Source organism: Rhinopithecus roxellana, chromosome 13 (genome assembly GCF_007565055.1).
Source record: "Rhinopithecus roxellana isolate Shanxi Qingling chromosome 13, ASM756505v1, whole genome shotgun sequence".
NCBI lineage: Eukaryota > Metazoa > Chordata > Mammalia > Primates > Cercopithecidae > Rhinopithecus > Rhinopithecus roxellana.
In genome coordinates, this window is record NC_044561.1 from 109,519,763 (window position 1) to 109,535,122 (window position 15,360).

Below are 15,360 nucleotides of genomic sequence, written 5' to 3' on the forward strand. Positions count from 1 at the left end.
GGGGTTTCACCATGTTGGTCAGGCTGGTCTCAAACTCCTGACCTCAGATGATATGCCCGTCTCGGCCTCCCAAAGTTTTGGAATTACAGGCGTGAGCCACCACACCCGGCCTACTTTCAAGACTAGTCAAGCGCAGTAGTGAGACCAAAAGAGTCTTTTTTTTTTTTTTGAGATGGAGTCTCGCTCTGTCGCCCAGGCTGGAGTGCAGTGGCCAGATGTCAGCTCACTGCAAGCTCTGCCTCCCGGGTTTACGCCATTCTCCTGCCTCAGCCTCCCGAGTAGCTGGGACTACAGGCACCCGCCACCTCGCCCGGCTAGTTTTTTGTATTTTTTTTTTTTTAGTAGAGACGGGGTTTCACCGTGTTCGCCAGGATGGTCTCGATCTCCTGACCTCATGATCCGCCCGTCTCGGCCTCCCAAAGTGCTGGGATTACAGGCTTGAGCCACCGCGCCCAGCCAACCAAAAGAGTCTTAATGCTCTAATAACTTGTAAGGCCCTTTACACAAGATCTCAGCATACAGAAATCTAACTAGGTCTCATTTCCCCAGGAGTTTAGAAGGAAATCTATGATAAAAGAAATGATCTGGGATGCTAAACAGACACACACTGCTTTTTTTTTTTACAGCTTTACTGAGATACAATTTACCCCACACAATTTATCTCCACTGTTTTTATTATTTATTTATTTATTGAGACAGGGTCTTGTTCTGTCACCCAAACTGGAGGGTAAGGATGCCATCGTGGCTCACTGCAGCCTTGAGCTCCTGGGCTCAAGTGATCCTCCTGCCTCAGCGTCCAGAGTAGCTGTAATTACAGGCACGTGCCATCAGGCTCCGATAATTTAAGAAAAAAAATTGTTTTGAGACAGGGTCTTGTTCTGTCACCCAGGCTGGAGTGCAGTGGCGCGATTTCTGCTCACTGCAGTCTCAATCTCCTGGGCTCAAGCAATCTTCCCACCTCAGCCTCCCGAGTAGTTGGGACCACAAGTGTGTGCCAACATGCTTGGCTAATTTTTGTAGAGACAGGGTTTCACCATGTTGCCCAGGCTGGTCCTGAACTCCTGAGCTTAAGTAGTCCTCCTGCCTCAGACTCCCAAAGTTTTAGAATTACACATGTGGGCCACTGCACCCAGCCTAAAAATTTGTTGTAGAGACAGGGTCTTGCCCTGTTGCCTAGGCTGTTCTTAAACTCCTAGCTTCAAATGATCCTCCTGCCTTGGCCTACCAAAGTGCTGGGATTACAGGAATGAGCCATTGTGCCTGGCCCTCCACTGTCTTTAAAAGCTACTTACTGAACTGTTATCCCGTACCTAGCATCAGAGAATCTTAAAGCTGGAAGGAGCCTGAGCAACACAGTAAGATCCCTTCTCTACAAAAAATAAAAATAATTAGCTGGGCATGGTGGCAGGCAACTGTGGTTCAGCTACGCAGGAGGCTGAGGTGGGAGGATCACGTAAGCCCAGGATGTTGAGGCTGCAGTGAGCCATGATCATGCCACTGCACTCCAGCCTGGGTGACAGACAGTGCCCCTGTCTCAAAAAATAAAACAAAATAATAAATAAAGCTGGAAGGGTCCTTCAAGATCACTTTGCCTGACCTTTTCATTTATAGATAAGGAAACGGAGGCACAGAACAATAGATTTGCTCAGGGTATAGAACTAGTTGAATGGATGAATGAGAACTGCACTAGAACTCAGGTCTACTGACTTAGTCTGGTGTTCTTAAATATGTCACATTATAGTACTTTCTCTGAAAGAAATCCATGTACCATACATAGCAACACTAAAAAACTTCTTTATTATTTTTTTTTTTAGACAAAATCTCGCTCTGTTGCCCAGGCTGGAGTACAATGGCGTGATCTTGGCTCACTGCAATCTCTGTCTCCCGGGTTCAAGTGATTCTCCTGCTTCAGCCTCCTGAGTAGCTGGGATTACAGGCATGTGCCACTACGCCCAGCTAATTTTTGTATTTTTAGTAGAGACAGGGTTTCACCATGTTGGCCAAGCTGGTCTCAAACTCCTGACCTCAGGTGATCCACCTGCCTCAGCCTCCCAAAGTGCTGGGATTACAGGCATGAGCCACCACACCTGACCAACAACACTAAGAAATTTCTACTGAGACTAATGGAACTTAAAAATCTCTCTCCGGCTGGGCACGGTGGCTCACGCCTGTAATCCCAGCACTTTGGGAGGCCAAGACGGGTGGATCACGAGGTTAGGAGATTGAGATCATCCTGGCTAACAAGGTGAAACCCTGTCTCTACTAAAAATACAAAAAATAGGCTGGGCATGGTGGCGGGCGCCTGTAGTCCCAGCGACTCAGGAGGCTGAGACAGGAGAATGGTGTGAACCCGGGAGGCAGAGCTTGCAGTGAGCTGAGATGGCGCCACTGCACTCCAGCCTGGGCGACTGAGCAAGACTCCATCTCCAAAAAAAAAAAAAAAAAAAAAAAATCACTGCATGGTGGATCAGTTTTGGAGGTAGGTTTAGGCTATTTTGTTTCCATGTCTACTTGATTTGTTAGGAAAGGGCTAACAAAATATCACATTTGGCTAACCCAGATATAACCCAGATAGCCACATTTACCTTGTTACTAATAAAACCAAAGATAACCAATGAAAGCTCAGAATGATTCCTGGACATTTAATATTGATGGCTCATGAGGATTGAAGGTTGTAAGCTCCCCTCCAGTTGGAACTACATCTTGGCTATCCCTGTGTTCACCACAGTGCCCAGTGCTTAGTACGTGTTACTTAATGTCAATGAAATAATGATGGGCAGTACCACAAAGGGGTGACCTCTGAAGACACTTCCTGTTCTGTGTACAGGCCACTTGGGATGTCGACATCAGACATGGTGAGGCCGATGCTATGATGAATCTGGATGAGCAGCGTCATGAGAAGCTGAGGAAAGAGTCGGAATGTAGCTGCTCGAAGCCTGTTTCCCAAAAACACCTCATAGAGGGCATCTGTTGCCTGTGGTGGAAAAGAGAGAGAGGAACTAAGCACCTGCCATTTTGAAATACAGAAGTCATGAAGTCATGAAGGAAACTATTAATATATTTGACTGCATACAAATACAAAGCCAGGGCAACATTTACCATAAAGTTAGATGACAACAGGCCAGGTGCAGTGGCTCATGCCTGTAATCCCAGCACTGTGGGAGGCCAACGTCGGTGGATCACCTTAGGTCAGGAGTTTGAGACCAGCTTGGTCAACATAGTGAAACCCCATCTCTACTAAAAATACAGAAAAATTAGCCAGGTGAGGTGGCTCATGCCTGTAATCCTAGCTACTAAGGAGGCAGAGGCAGGAGAATCGCTTAAACCTGAGAGGTGGAGGTTGCAGTGAGCCAAGATTGTACCGTTGCACTCCAGTTTGGGTGACAGAGTGAGACCCCGTCTCAAAAAAAAGAAAAAGAGTTAGATGATAACAACCTGAAGAAGTATTTGTATCAATATATTATTCTTACTATATAAAATGCTCTTACATAGCAGTAAAAAAAAGTGAAGGCTTATTGGTCAAAGGGTAGGCCACATACCAGTAGCACTGTCATCACCTGGGAGTTGGTTAAACAGGGAGAATCTCAAGCCCCATCCCAGACCTTCCACATCAGAACCTGCATTTTAATAACATCCCCAAGTGATTGTGGTTTGTGTGCATATTAAATCTGAGAAGGACTGGTGTACAGGAAATGAACAAACAAGTCATAAAAGAAATATAAATGGCCAATTAAAAACATATACAAGGCTGGGTGTGGTGGCTCACGTCTGTAATCTCAGCATTTTGGGAGGCTGAGGCGGGAGGATTGTTTGAGCCCAGGAGTTCGAGACCAGATAGGGCAACATGGGGAATCCCTGTCTCTACCAAAAAGTACAAAAATTAACCAGGCATGGTGACACTCTCTTGTATTCCCAGCTACTCAGGGAGGCTGATGTGGGAGGATCGCTTGAACCCAGGAGGAACAGGTTGCAGTGAGCTGAGATCATGCCACTGCAGTCCAGCCTGGGCAACAGAGTGAGACCCTGTCTCAAAAAGAAAAATAACAATAATTGAGAGCACAGAAAGCTGAACCATAAACTGGTTGGGGAGAAAATAAAGTAAAAAGTAAATGTTGATAGTGGAGCAGGCTGTGTGTGTGTGGAGACAGAAGGTTTATGGGAACACCGTACCGTCTGCTCAGTTTTTCTGTGAACTTAAAACTGCTCTAAAAAATAAAGTATTTAAAAGGAAAAAATGTATACTAAATAGATACACCAAAAGTTTATATATGTATAAAGTCTTCTGGAAAGTTCATTTTTAGGGAGATTGTTACAGATATGAGCTAAGAATGGTTTTTACACTTTTAAAAAAAAGGATTGTTTAAAAAAAAATCCAAAGAATATGTGACAGAGACTATATGGGGCCTGCAAAGCTTAAAATACTTACCATCTGGTCTTTTATAGAAAGCTGGCCAACCTCTGCTCAGGGAGATCTGCACTTTCTTTCTTTCTTTTTTTGAGACAGAATCTCGCTCTGTCACCCAGGCTGGAGTACAGTGGCATGATCTCAGCTCACTGCAACCTCTGCCTCCCGGGCTCAAGTAATTCTCCTGCCTTCATCTCCTGAGTAGCTGGGATTACAGGTGGCCGCCACCATGCCTGGCTAATTTTTGTATTTTAAGTAGAGATGGGGTTGCATCATGTTGGGGTCAGGCTGGTCTCAAACTCCTGACCTCAAGTGATCGGCCCACCTTGGCCTCCCAAAGTGCTAGAATTACAGGTGAGAGCCACTGTGCCTGGTCTTTTTTTTATTTTTGTTTTGAGACGGAGTCTCACTCTGTTGCCCAGGCTGGAGTGCGGTAGCATGCAATCTTGGCTCACTGCAACCTCTGCCTCCCAGGTTCAAGCAATTCTCCTGCCTCAGCCTCTTGAATAGCTGGGATTACAGGTGAGCATCACTATACCCGGCTAATTTTTGTATTTTAGTAGAGATGGGGTTTCACCATATTGGCCAGGCTGGTCTTGAACTCCTGACCTCAGGTGATCTAACTGCCTTGGTCTCCCAAAGTGTTGGGATTATAGGCGTGAGCCACCGCATCTGGTCTGCACTTTGTTTTATACAGTTCTACAATATTTGAAGTTTTTTTTCCCACAAGTTTGCATTGTTCTTTAACTATGATGATACATACTTTTTAGAATATGAGGGAAGGAATGTTTTAAACATATTAAACCAGGGATATTTCCAAGGGACAGATGACAGTCATGGGTTCTTAATTTCTGTTTCTGGTTGGGCCAATAAAGCACCTTCCTCATCCCTCTTTTCCGCTTATCACTAGAGACAGAAATTAAACACCATGGCTTCAGGCTGTCAAAAGCCTAAAACAAAACCAAACAGAACAACAGAAACCAAAAAAGGCAGGTTGGACAAGTTTGTATTAAAGCATTCTGACTCCTTCACTTTCCCCAGCTCCCTCCATGTCAATCCCTTGGCAGAAACACTGTAGACTTATAAATGGATGACAGATGCAGGCTTTGAGAGGGACCAAAAGGAACATTCTCCACTGGGGTGTGGGGTCAGTCATCCTGGGAGGGGCTGACATTAGAGGGGCAGAGCTCAAGGGCTTACAGCCACAGCCACATATGCCATCTTCTCCTGCGCAGGCTCATTATGGCATTTCTGCAGCTTCTTCAGGAGCCTCCACAGAATCCAGGTCGTGCTAGGAAGCTCCACCGCCAGCATTCTCCACACCTCAGCCAGGTGCCTGGAAATCCCAAAGAGCAGGAGGGTTCAGGAGAAAGGCTGATTCCAATGCAATCTACAAGAGGTTCTCCTCTCTACTCAGTTCTTCAGGGTATCAAAAGACTGATTTTGATTTCATAACAGTAACTCCCCAGGTTTTTTTTTATTCCTTCTTGTGAGACCCTGTCCCCCACCAAAAAAAAAAAAAAAAAAAAAAAAAAAAAGCGGTTGTATCCATTTATTTGCCAACAAGCACAGTAGGATTCCTATTGCTCCGTATTTTCTTTTATTTACTTATTTATTTTTTAAAATTTCATTATTCTTATTATTTTGACATGGAGTCTTGCTGTGTCACTCAGGCTGGAGTCAGCGGCATGATCTCATCTCACTGCAACCTCCGTTTCCTGGGTTCACTCAATTCCCTTGCTTCAGTCTCCCAAGTAGCTGGGATTACAGGTGCCTGCCACCACGCCCAGCTAATTTTTGTATTTTTAGTAGAGCTAGGGTGTCGCCATGTTGGCCAGGCTGGTCTCGAACTCCTGACCTCAAGTGATCTGCCCACCCTGGCCTCCCAAAGTGCTGGGATTACAGGCGTGAGCCACTGCACCCAGCCAATTTTTTAAATTTTACTTTAAGTTCTGGGATACATGTGCAGAATGTGCAGGTTTGTTACATAGGTGTCCATGTGCCATGGTAGTTTGCTGCACCTATCAACCCGTCATCTAGGTTTTAAGCCCACACGCATTAGATATTTGTCCTGATGGTCTCCCTCCCCTTGTCCCCCACCCCCAAACCCCCCAGGTTTTATCTAATCGAGTTCCCATTGCCTCAGCATGGACTTCAAGGCCATTCATAACCTGTCCTGACTTAACTTTTCAGCCCCACCACTTCCCCATGACACACTCTGTGCTTAAACCATCCAGACCATTCAGACCATTCACCTTTACCTAATAAAACTCAAACTTTGAATACCTTTGCTTATGTCACTGTCTTTTTTTTTTTTTTTTTAATGACAGGGTCTCACTCTGTCACCTGGGCTGGAGTGCAGTGGTGCCATACACAGCTCACTGCAGCCTTGAACTCCTGGGCTCAAGCAATCCTCCTGCCTCAGCCACCCAAATAGCTGGGACCGCAAGCATGTGCCACCATACCTAGCTAATTTTTAAATTTGTTTTTATAGAGACAGGGTCTGGCCATGTTGCCCAGGCTGGTCTTCAACTCCTGGGCTCAAGCGATCCACCTGCCTCGGCCTCCCAAAGTGCTGGGATTATAGGCATGAACCACCGTACCCGACCCTTATATGTCACTTTCTTAAACTGGAAGACCCTTTCCAAAACTCTTCTCTGCCCATCAAAATCCTTCAAGGTCCAGCTCCAGCATCATGTCTCCTAGGAATCCTTGTTTGCTTCTTCACCATGTCTTTCATAAGAGTTCTCATAGCACTTAAAAAATTTCTTCTTCTTAGAGGTCACTTCAATCTTATGTGTGCTATCATCAGTTCTTTATGTGTGTATCTGTTCCCTCTGAAGGAAAGGATTCTTTCTGGCTCTTCTTCTAGGAATTCCTCAGGGACTTGCACAATGCCAGGTTCATAGAAGGCATTATAGACACATGTATTCAATCTGGTCTGTGGTCCTCAAATTTTGGCTAAAGTTAATCTTTGAAATAAAGCTTTGATCCTGCTTAGAAGAGATAGCTTCTAAAGAAAAATAATATGTAATAACTTCTCTGTCATTGATTCAAATGTAGGACCTGAGAGTTACGTAAACATTGTGGAAGAACATTACAGTGGGAAGAAAATTGGGAGTTACTCATGCTTTTAATCCATTCTTGTATTTTCAGAATCTACTTAGGCATCTTTGTATGCTAGAGTAAGTTTTTAAAGTGTGATCTTCCAGGCCAGATGTGGTGGCCTATAATCCTGTAATCACAGCACTTTGGGAGGCTGAGAAGGGAGGATTGGTTGAGCCCAGGAGTTCAAGACTAGCCTGGGAAACATGGCGAAACCCTATCTCTACAAAAAAAGTAAAATTAGCCAGGTGTGGTGGTATGTGCCTGTAGTCCCAGCTACTCAGGAGGCTGAGGTGGGAGGATCATTTGAACCCAGGAGGCAGAGACTGAGGTGAGACAAAATCATACCACTGCACTCCAGCCTGGGTGGCAGGGTGAGACTCTGTCTCAGGGGGAAAAATAAAAGAAAAGAAAAGAAAAAGAAAGAAAAAAAAGTGTGGTCTTCCAACTGTGAGAATCATCCTAAAACTTGAGAGGCTTAAAGACTATCCCAACATTTCACTCCCCACCTCAGTGATTGTAATTTGTGAATAAAACAAAGTAAGAAGGTCCTAAAGAACTTCTACAGGAAAGGCCAGAAAGGCAATATAGGATGCTGAAAAAGCTCACAGCTGCACAATGATGAGACGGCAGAATAGGAACATTCATCTGGGATGACATAAAGAAATTCCCATGTTTATTTACCCTCAGTTATTTTCTCTGAATTCCAGAGGGAGTAAATGAAGTGCTTTGAGAAACTGTTTATTGTGAGAGAAGTGGTGCAAAATGCTTTTGGTTTGCTGCACATTTTAAGTGTGCTGACAATGCATCTGAATTTAGAAAGCACACAGCCTTTAAGCCAATGGTTCACGAATTTCAATGCGAGAAACACCTGGAGAGTTTGTTTAAAATACGGAAAAAATCTTCCCACCTCCAGTGATTCTGATTCTGTAGTTGTGACATGGGTTTTGTTTGCCCATCATCCCTTTGGGAAACTACCTTTTCAAGATCCTTAATAATCCTATTTGGTTCGTGTAGTTTGGTGGGAGCTGACTCCAAGCCAGGCTAACCAGAGTCCTGCCCAGGACATCTGTCAGAGCTAAAAAGGAAATGACACACCCTTTCTGCTGCAGTTTTGAGCTGATGGTAACTATTTTTGCCACTTGTAGTGCAAGTCCATCTGAGAGATTAATGGAGCCCTAATGAAAGAAACTGAGTCTCAGGATTCAATCCTGACGACAGACCCTTGGACTTTGCTGTAATATAAGCCTATACAATTCCTTAAGGTAGTGTGAGCTCAGTTTCTGCTACTTCCAACCAAGAGTCCTGACTAATATAGTAGGTCTGATGTAGGGTCTTGGAAAATGCTTTTTTTCTTTGAGACAGGGTTTTACTCTGACACTCAGGTTGGAGTGCAGTGGCATGATCATAGCTCACTGCAATCTCAATTTCCCGGGCTCAGGTAATTCTCCCACCTCAGCCTCCTGAGTATTTGGAACTATGGGGTGTGCCACCACAACTGGCTAATTTTGCACTTTCTGTAGAGACAGGGTTTCACCATATTGCTCAGGCTGGTCTTGAACTCTTGGGCTCAAGCCATCTACCCGTCTCAACCTCCTAAAGTGCTAGGATTACAGGTATGAGCCACCATACCTCGCCAGAAGATGCATTTTTTTTTTAAACAAGCTTCACAGGGGATTCTGAGGCAGTGTTTCAGACACTTTAACAAACACTGCGCTAGGAGACTGAAGAAGCCTACATCTTTAAGAGCAAATATCTTGCTGTAGCGTCCTTACAGAATACAAAGAGAAACAGCCTCTTGTCTCTTCTGGTGGAGTGCTGGGACAGAGCACTGCACCAGGGTAGTATGAGGGACATATGTCACATATGCACTCTATGACTTCTTTGTTTGGTCCTGCATTAGTGAACTGAGTGTCTCAAAGTATTTCATGTCCCATAGAGAAACAGTCAGTGGTGAAAATGTAGTGTAATTCCTGTGTCAGTAAATGATATCACCATTAACTTGGCCTCCAAAGTCAAAAACTGAGGAGTGGGGAGTTAGCCTGAATGCCTTCTTCCTCCCTGCCATTCCTTTCTGATTCAATCAAGGTCTGCCTACAGATGCTCCTATTTCTTTTTTTCTTTTTCTTTTTTTTTTGAAATAGAGTTTCGCTCTGTCGCCCAGGCTGGAGTGAAGTGGTGCGATCTTGGCTCACTGCAACCTCCGCCTCCCGGGTTCAAGCAATTCTCCTGCCTCAGCCTGCAGAGTAGCTGGGATTACAGGCACACGCCACCAAGCCTGGCTAATTTTTTTACTTTTAGTAGAGACAGGGTTCGCCATGTTGGCCAGAATGATCTCGAACTCCTGACCTCAGGTGATCCACTCGCCTTGGCCTCCCAAAGTGCTAGGATTACAAGCGTGAGTCATGGCGTCTGGCCAATGCTCCTGTTTCTTTGCTCCCTCCTCCTCTCCATCTCTGGAGCCACTGCCCTAATCAGGGCATCATCATCTTTTGCCTGAAAAGGTGCAACTGCTTCACTGCCTGTCCTTCTTCCTGTCTGGCAGAACAGGCTCTAATCCATCTCCACCAGAGTCACACTAAAAATCCACATCTGATGATGTAAGTCCCTTAACTAAAGTTCTTCAGTGGCTTCCCAACTCCCGTAATATCAAGTCCACTATCCCAATTCTTAGTTGGTCCCAATCTATCACTGCTAACTTCTGACCACTTTTTAAAAGCAGCTTTAGTGGCTGGGCATGGTAGCTCACACCTGAAATCCCAGCACTTTGGGAGGCTGAAGCAGGCGGATCACGAGGTCAGGAGATTGAGACCATCCTGGCCAACATGCTTCAGCTCTAGCCGTCACATCACTTTCCAGGTGACAGGAAGAAGAAAGATGATGAGCCCACTCTCTCCCTTTAAGGTTATTTGTCATAGGTTGCATGTACTACTTCAATTTGCATCCAGAATTTAGACAAACGGTCACACCTATATGCAAAACGTCTAGAAAATAAGAGTATTTCAAATACCCAACTAAAGTTCAGGGATTCTATTACTATAGAACATGAAAAAATAATTAGTGAATGCTGTCTTAAGTATTCAACTCACTGACTTTTAGTAAATTTACAAAGTTGTGCAACCATGACGACAATCCAATTTTAGAACATTTCCATCACTGCAAAAAGATCCCTGGTATCTGAGCCCTTCTTACTATCCACTTTTCTCTCCAGCCACTTTGATCTGCATCTGGCTTTTAGCGTTATCAGCTTGGGGGCAGCTCTGCTTTCAGAAATCATTTCCTGACCCTTTGTTTAATTAAGTCCCGACCTAGGGACTTCCACAGAACTCCCTACTTAGCTTTAGAATACTTATGCATCTACGTGGCTACCAGATGGTGCTGCTTAAGGGTGGGGTGCATGTCCTGTCCATTACTTATAGTGCCTAATAGCACCTTGCACATAGTTGATGCTTTAGGTAGCCTCCTAAGAACAATCACCCCAATCTATATGTAAATCCACTAACGTGTGGAGTCCTAACTAGGGAAAGGAAGCCAGGCTGGTGGGAGCAGGGGAAAGTAAAAAGAAAAAGCAGATAAACTGTAAGTCTGCCTTTCTTCATGGTCGAGGACACGGCCCTTCTGCACAATTAACTCACCATCTTCCTCTGCCCAACTATCGCCAGACACCTGCAAATTAGCTCACTGCAATTTGGCATTATCTATACTGCACAAGGCCCTCTTCAACACACAGCATGAACACTATGCTGTAAAATTTCCACCAAGCCTTTGTCTCCTTGCCGTTGGCTTCTCTTTTGCAGGCTGCCTGTTGTCTCTCTGGCACCGTTATTTTCCTACTTTCTCTAATAAATCTGCCTTCCTCTACCCACAACTGTCTTGGTAAATTCTTTTACCCGAGCACCACCGGCCCAGTCATTGCTCCCCTGTGACATAATGAACTTCAAGTAAATGACAAAAATATAATCAGAATAACATTTCCTGGCTGGGCGTGGTGGCTCATGCCTGTAATCCCAGCACTTTGGGAGGTCGGGGAGGGCAGATCACGAGGTCAGGAGATCGAGACCACGGTGAAACCCTGTCTCTACTAAAAATATAAAAAATTAGCCGGGCGCGGTGGCGGGCGCCTGTAGTCCCAGCTACTCTGGAGGCTGAGGCAGGAGAATGGCGTGAACCCGGGAGGCGGAGCTTGCAGTGAGCCGAGATCATGCCACTGCACTCCAGTCTGGGTGACAGAGCAAGACTCCATCTCAAAATAAATAAATAAATAAATAACATTTCCTGAGTAAAGTCAGTTAAATTTTTAAAAGACTCCATAGTTTGCATATGATCTACAGCAGTTCTCAAAGTCCTCCCAGAGGTAGAACAAATACAAGCAATAGAATAACACTAAAAGTATACTTAAAAAAATTAAATAGGGCAGCACACGGTGGCTCATGTCTGTCACCCTAGCACTTTGGGAGGCTGCGGCAGGTGGATCACTTGAGCCTAGGAGTTCGAGACCAATCTGGGTAACGTCGAGAAACCACAAAAAATAAAACATTTAGCTGGGCCTAGTGGTGTGAGCCTGTAGTCTCAGTTGCTCCAGTGGCTGAGGTGGGAAGATTCTTTGAGCCTGGAAGGTTGAGGCTGCAGCGAACTATGACTGTGTCACTATATTGCAGCCTGGGTGACAGAGAAAGACTCTGTCTCAAAAAAACAAAAACAAAAACAAAAACAAACAAAAAACAAAACTAAATATATTTAATATTTTATACTTTTATTTATTTATTTATTCAGAGACAGAGTCTTGCTCTGTCTTCCAGGCTGGAGTGCATTGGCGCAATCTCGGCTCACTGCCACCTCCACCTCCCAGGTTCAAGAGATTCTCCTGCCTCAGCCTCCCAAGCAGCTGGGATTACAGGTGCCCACCACCACACCAGGCTAATTTTTGTGGGGTTTTTTTTTTGTTGTTTTGTTTTTTGAGACAGAGTCTTACTCAGTCACCCAGGCTGGAGTGCAGTGGCATGATCTCGACTCACTGCAACCTCCGCCTCCCGGGTTAACACCATTCTCCTGCCTCAGCCTCCCTAGTAGCTGGGACTACAGGTGCCCGCCACTGCGCCCAGCTAAATTTTTTGTGTTTTTACTAGAGATGGGGTTTCACTCTGTTAGCCAGGATGGTCTCGATCTCCTGACCTCGTGATCCGCCCGTCTCAGCCTCCCAAAGTGCTGGGATTACAAGCGTGAGCCACTGTGCCCAGCCTCAGTTTTGCATTTTTTTAAGTAGAGATGGGGTTTCACCATGTTGGCCAGGCTGGTCTGGAACTCCTGACCTCCGGTGATCCACCCACTTCAGCCTCTGAAAGATTTATTTTTATGTAAGAGTTGAGTACAGATAAGCTGTAGCAAGTACCAAACATTCAAGAACAATTTGTTAGAGAAATACACAAAAGCAAGCTCAAAAAATTTTAAAAAATTAAAAAAGCTTGAGTGTGGTGGTACACACCTGTAGTCTCAGCTACTCAGGCGGCTAAGGTGAGAAGATCACTTGAGCCCAGGAGTTCAAGGCTGCAGTGAGCTATGACTGAAACACTGTCTCTTAAAAAAAAAAAAAAAAGTAAGACTGTTACTCCAGGTTGGAGTGCAGTGGCTATTCACAAGTCCAATCATCATGTACTATGGCCCCAAACTCCTGGGCTCAAGTGATTTTCCTGCCTCAGACTCCTGAGTAGCTGGGACTACAGGTACGTGCCACCATGCCCAGCTTTAAAAAAAATCTGCATTAATTTTTTCTCTGGATGGGTAAAAGTATTCCGTTATTTGATTTAGTTCAGTTTAGAGAACATAATAAGCACTACACCAAGATATTATGTGACAGGCATTCACTTAAAAGAATACTTTTCAAATAGTTTAAAGCAGGGAAATCTCTTCTTAAATAAAATATTTGCCCAGAATCACAATAGAGAAAGCAGATATAAAGAGGCATTGCTCTGGTTAAAGTGGGGTGGGGGCATGGGACTTTATTCTGAAGCCTTCCTGCCTCTTCCATAGGCATCTTTGTGGAAATTTCCAGGGTGCCTCCAAATGTGAAAAACACTAATCAAAAAAAACCATCTTTATACCTACTATGTACCCACAAAAATAAACAAAAAATCCATCCTGTTTGATCCTTTCTCTGATTCCAGTCTTCTTTATGTATGCATATTTACTTTTTAAATGTATATATTTATTGCCTTATTTTTAGGCAAAATCATTCTCAAGTGAGTTGCAGACATTATGACACTTTACCCCTAAATAACTTTAGTATCTTATCTCCTAAGAATAAGGACATCCTTCTGTATAACCATAGTATTTCATACCTAAGAAAATTACACTAATTTTTTTTGTTTCTTTGTCTGAGACAGAGTCTCACTCTGTCACCCAGGCTGGACTGCAGTGGTGTGATCTTGGCTCACTGTAACCTCCTCCTCCTGGGTTCAAGCGATTCTCCTGCCTCAGCCTCCCAAATAGCTGGGATGAGAGGCATCTGCCACCATGCCTGGGTAAATTTTGTATTTTTAGTAAATTTTGTATTTTTTGTATTCACCATGTTGGCCAGGCTGGTCCTCAACTCCTGGCCTTAAGTGATCTGCCCACTTCTGCCTCCCAAAGTGCTGGGATTGCAGGTGTCAGCCACTGTGCCTGCCCAGAAAATTACACCAATTTAATATTCTAGTATAGAGTCCATATTTAAATTTTCTCCAAGCTTTCTTGTATAGTTTTTGTTTTTGAACCAGAATCCAATCAAGGTCACACAGTGCATTTGGGTATGTTTTTGAGTATCTTTTTATCTAGGACAGTTCCCTCACCACCAGTTTTACTTCCATGATGTTAACTTTTTTGAAGAGTCCAGTTCAATTATCTTACAGAATGTTCTTCATTTGGGATTTGTGGGATTCTTTTCTGATGATTATGTATTATATTCTGATTTATATCACCAGCTTTATGTATATCGTGTCTTCTCTACAAGAGAATCATTAGATTTTTGAGGGCAACCATCTTTCACAATACCCAGAGCTGTGTCACATACTCCAGTTTAATCCAGAGGCTGTACGGGATTCTGTTACCTGTTATATGGCACTGGATGACACAGAAGGAAGCTGAGCACTGTATCTGTATACTTGGGTCTGGATATAAATAAACTCACGGTATTTATGATTTGTTGGCGGACTCTAGGCTGGCTGATTATGGATAACTGGGCACAGATAACTCCCATAATTTCTGGCACCTGAAGAGGAAAAAGAAATTACTAAGACTGTAATCCTGTAGGACACTGATGGCTATTGAGGATATTGTGGCCATTTCTGAAAGGTCCTAGGGGAGTGACTTTTTCTTAAAGACAGGGTCTTGCTCTGTTGCCCAGCCTGGAATGCAGCGGTACAAACACAGCTCACTGCAGCCTTGAACCCCTGGCCTCAAATAATCCTCCCACTTCAGCCTCCCAAGTAGCTGGGACTACAGGCACACACCACCACACCCAGGTCATTGTTGTATTTTTTGTAGAGACAAGGTCTCTCTATGTTGCCCAGGCTGGTCTTGAACTCCTGGGCTCAAGTGATCCTCCTGCCTTGGCCTCCCAAAGTGCTGGAATTACAGGTATAAGCCACTGTGCCCGACCCCTAGGGGGTGACTTTTAAACAAATTGTTTATTATTTTTTAAAGTTTATAATCAAAATCACTTAAAATATATCTGTATGTGTGTATACATATATAAAGGGTTTGGAAGGACTTATAATCAAAGCTGTCAATACTGTGTTTTTTTGAGTGATAGAATATTAGATTTTTTGCTTCTATATTTTTTCTAATTTTTCCTCAATAATTGATGTATTGATTTT

At 44.1% G+C, this 15,360-nt stretch overlaps 1 protein-coding gene across 2 annotated transcripts in view; it reads right to left on the reverse strand.

The window, feature by feature from the left end:
* The window catches only part of MROH8 (maestro heat like repeat family member 8), an 84,636-nt gene that overhangs the window by 21,059 nt on the left and 48,217 nt on the right, over positions 1 to 15,360 (reverse strand). Inside the window, exons 12-14 of one of the 2 annotated variants that reach the window (XM_010355324.2) lie at positions 14,593 to 14,753; positions 5,606 to 5,741; positions 2,784 to 2,974 (exon numbers count right to left, since the gene is read on the reverse strand). In XM_010355324.2, the coding sequence (XP_010353626.2) occupies positions 2,784 to 2,974; positions 5,606 to 5,741; positions 14,593 to 14,753 (488 nt within the window). Of the gene's footprint in view, positions 1 to 2,783; positions 2,975 to 5,394; positions 5,742 to 14,592; positions 14,754 to 15,360 lie in introns of those variants that run through there. The other variant, XM_010355325.2, reaches the window with a different exon arrangement.